Source organism: Megascapheus bottae, chromosome 10 (assembly GCF_031878675.1).
Source record: "Megascapheus bottae isolate mThoBot1 chromosome 10, mThoBot2.hap1, whole genome shotgun sequence".
NCBI classification, from domain to species: Eukaryota; Metazoa; Chordata; class Mammalia; order Rodentia; family Geomyidae; genus Megascapheus; species Megascapheus bottae.
In genome coordinates, this window is record NC_143518.1 from 7,728,449 (window position 1) to 7,732,722 (window position 4,274).

At 41.1% G+C, this 4,274-nt stretch overlaps 1 protein-coding gene across 1 annotated transcript; it reads left to right on the top strand.

Annotated features, from left to right (window-relative positions):
* Positions 1 to 266: 266 nt before the first annotated feature.
* On the top strand, positions 267 to 2,393 carry LOC150057389 (vomeronasal type-1 receptor 45-like). The gene is made up of 4 exons (XM_090339992.1): positions 267 to 289; positions 1,235 to 1,465; positions 1,682 to 1,835; positions 2,286 to 2,393. The coding sequence occupies exons 1-4, from the start codon at positions 267 to 269 to the stop codon at positions 2,391 to 2,393; spliced, it is 516 nt and encodes a 171-aa protein (XP_090196118.1).
* Positions 2,394 to 4,274: the final 1,881 nt, after the last annotated feature.

Sequence of the window (4,274 nt, forward strand, 5' to 3'; positions counted from 1 at the left end):
TGATAAGAAAGCAATATTATAACTGAAATATTCTCATTGAAATATTTTATAGATTCCTGTTACACTCATTCGTCTATGGTATTATTCAACTAATAATACCTTCAATACATTAGTGTTGAAGGTATTTTTAAGGCAACTTAGAGAAGAAGGCTCCTTATATTCAAGAAGCGAAGAATTTTTCAGAGTCTGGAAAGATCCTGTGCTGCTAGCTGCCTGCACTGGGAAAGACTTTTCATAAACACAGCCAGTCTGGTTATGTAGATACCATGATGTCACCAAGAAGAGAAAGGTGAGCAGTCAGTGGTCATTGGGAACTAGACTCAGGCATTTTCACTAGCCATGACGAGAGCTTACATTGGGATTTGGTGTGGTGGGATGAAAGCAGGGACTAACTCGAGCCCTCAGAGGCCATTCCAATAAAATGGCTCCTTCTTCACCAAGTTCCATGAGTGTCATGGTTTAAAAATTAGAGGGAATTGACAACTCACAGGAAAATTGAGTTGCAATTGGGAGTTTCTGACCTTTGTGAGATAAAGGATTAATGAAATTGCAAAGGGATGAGCATGATCCTCATTTATCTCTCAGCCTGTCCTTTTTTTCCACTCATGAATACAGTAGGAAATCACGCCAGAGTGCCTTCACCCTGGACTTCCCAGCCTCCAGAAATGCAAGAACGTTAACTTTTCCTCCTTCAACATCCTACAGATTAAGACCATGATAAAATGGTTCAAAAGAGACTAATGATATCAAGGTGTAAATAGTCAATGAATTCCAGATGACATCAAATTTTTAAACTGTGAGAATCTGCAACTCAACCCCATTTTCATTCAAGTGATTGTCAGGAGTAGATCAAGCAAGAAGAAGGCATACAGAAAACAGAATGGACATTCTATTAGGACTTTTTGCTTAGGAAAGACAGATTTCCTACTAATTAAAATTTGATATTAATACAGGCATAAATTTAATTCATTGGAAACAATTTGGTAAACTAAATTGGAGATTCATAATCATGTTGATGTGTATGACAATGAAGGACATGACATTGTTGGTTTGAGCCCCTTTTCTCTTACGTCCAGATAACACACACAATACTACATGATCCCCAGTAAGATGAACACAACCTTTGAATTATGGCACTACTTAGAAAATGCTATGTTTCTCAAATTGGAACTGCGCTGTCAGCCAACATTTTCCTCTTTCTCTCCCGGGTCTTCATATTCCTTCTACATCACAGGGCTCAGCCCACAGACGTGACCATCTGTCACTTAGCCCTGGTCCACATCCTGATGCTGCTATGCACGGTATTCTTAATGTTCACAGACAAGCTCGGAAAACAGATTTTCCAAGCTGACTTCCCATGTAAGATGCTGGTCTACCTGCACAGAGTGATGAGAAACCTCTCCCTCTGCACCACCTGCCTCCTGAGCCTGCTCCAGGCCATCACCATCAGCCCCAGCACTTCCTGGTTGGTTAAGTTCAAATCTCCCTCCAGTCGTTACCTCTTCCATTGTTTGTTCTTTTTGTGGTTCTTAAATTCCTCCTTCAGTAGCAATCTGGTTGTTTACATCGTGTCTTCCTCTAACACATCTAGGCTGAGCCACATGATTATCAATGAATATTGTTCATTTGCTCCCATGAACTCCAGAGTCAGGTACTGTTTTTTGTTATTGACATTCTTCAGGGATAGCTTCTCTGTAGGCCTTATGCTTTTCTCCAGTGCACACATGGTGAGTATCTTGTGCAGGCATCAGAGGCGAGTACAGCACCTCTATAGTACCAGCCTCTCCCCAAGAGTCTCCTCTGAGCAAAGGGCCACCCAGACCATCTTGCTGCTGGTGAGCCTTTTTGTGATCTCATACTGTACTGACATCATCATCTCATCCATTTCCTCCTTCTTCTGGACCCATAGCTCAGTCGTTAAGGATATCCAGAAGTTTGTGGTTCCTGGCTATGCCACTGTCAGTCCTTTAGTGTTAATTCAAGCTGATACAAGGATAATTAAGGTTTTGAAAAGTGTGTTAGGGAAAAGCCATCAATTTCCAGCAAATTAGTATGGTACCACAGATTCTTTTGCCTTCAGTTAGTGCAGCCTTCCAACCTTTATGAAGAGATCATCTGAGAAATGGGACCATCACAAAATGTACTTACTGAGTCTAGATGCTCCAATGTCATTAAGAATCCTACAGGATTGACTGCATATGTGCCATCTTTGGGTTTGAACTCTAGTGCGGGGTTAGAGGAGGATGAAGACATCAGGGATTCTAGCTGTTACCTCTTGGTTCCAGGGAATGGTGACTGGAGCACAGGAGCAGGGAGCTTCCCAGCTGCAGTGGGGAACTGGCATTAGCTGTTTGTTGCTTAGGCCTCTGCTCCATGGCTGTGTCTTCCTGTAGATGTAGTTATGGATGCCCTCTTAGCATGGTGATGGTAATAAATGAAGCAAAAGCAGTATGGAGAAGGGCTAAGTGATGATAAGCCCTGTGAAGACCATCAGGAGTTAGAGGCTAAGTAGTATCCGAGTGTAAATATCTATTCCTTTAGCCCTGTCACTTGAGGGTTTTCTGTTATGAATTTGTGAAACGTCACTATGTAATAATTGGTGATGCCATTTTTACAGAATCCTATGAGACAAAGCATTTTATGACTGGGATTCAATTTGAGGGACATTGTAAAAACTGAGGAATTTCAGACAACTGAGCGTGACTGCACATCACTTGAGTTCAGGTTGTAGATCTAGTGGGCATTCAGGAAGGCACTGCCAGGTGCCATCACCAGAGGTCAAATCCACCAGGAAACCTAAGTTAGATGTTGAGCTCTCAACTTGTGAGCTAAATAAATGTTTCTTTTCACATTACACAGCCTCAGATGTTTTAGTATAGCTTATTTTAGTTTAGTATAGTTTATTCATTGACACTTGTTAGAGTGCAAAACAGGAATTAAGTAGACAGAGGCAGTGGGTAGACAGAGGGGAGACTAGGGGTTTGGGGAGAACAGTGAGTTCCGTTTTGAAGATGCTCAGTTTTAGGTCAAAGTATCCTGGGTTCAGTGAGACTAACAATTTCTTACGTACTCATTTTCATGTACCCTCTCCATTGGCCCAACTCCTTCCCAGTAATACCCACCCGCCCAACAGAGCCTTTTTATCTTTCCCCGTATTCCCAATGCGGTATTGATCAACAGCTCTCTGTAAGATTCTTTTTTTTTTTATAGTTCTGGGCCTTGAACTCAGGGCCTGAGCACAGTCCTTGGGCTTTCCTCAAGTCTAGTGCTCTACCACTTGAGCCACAGCACTACTTCCAGATTTTTTCTATGTATGTAGTACTGCATGCTAGGCAAGCACTCTACCACTAGGCCAAACTCCTGGCCCCTCCATAAGATTCTTTAGGCCTCTTTTGTACATAGTTGCAACAGGTGACAAAATTATTCACTCCCCATCCTTCATTCCCCCTTTCCCCACCTCTCATCCCTGAACAGTCCATTGGTCAGAAGTGTATACCCGTCAATATGAATGTTTGTATGTATGAAAGTATATATAATATATATACATATATATTCATATTTCTGAGTATGTTCAGTTTTCCAGATCTAGCTTCCACTAAAGAGCAAAAAGGACAGGATATCTGACTTTATGAGCTTGGCTTAGGTTGCTCAATATGATGTCCTCCAATTCCACCTATTTTCCTGCAAATGACATCACTTCATTTTTCTTCCTTACTGCAGAGTATTCCACAGTATGTATTGGTGAAGATGGTGGTGGTGATGGGTAAGCATGTGTGGTGTGTGTGTGTGTGTGTGTGTGTGTGTGTATGTGTGTGATGTCTTCATCCATTTTTTATTGGGTACATTAGCTGATCCCACTATGTAGTCTTACATAAGCATGCCAACATCTCTCTTGGACCTTAATTTACTTTCCTTTGAATATATATGTAACTACAGGCTAGGTCTACTTTTATATTTTTAATATTTGTATTGATGTCCTTATTTTTTCTCCATATCTTCATAATTAGAATATCTTTTAAAAACCAATCCAGATGCCCTACTGCAGATGAATGGACACTGAAAATGTGGTATATATACACAATGGAATTCTACATAGCCAACAGACAAGATAAAATAATGGCATTCTCAGGGAAGTGGATGAATCTAGAGCGAATTGTGTTGTGTGCGACAAGTCAAGACCTAAGGATCAAAAGGCGCATGGTATCCTTAATATGTGGCTATTAAATCCAAAGAGTACAAGAACGAGGATTCAGTACCTGCATACCCAATGCTAT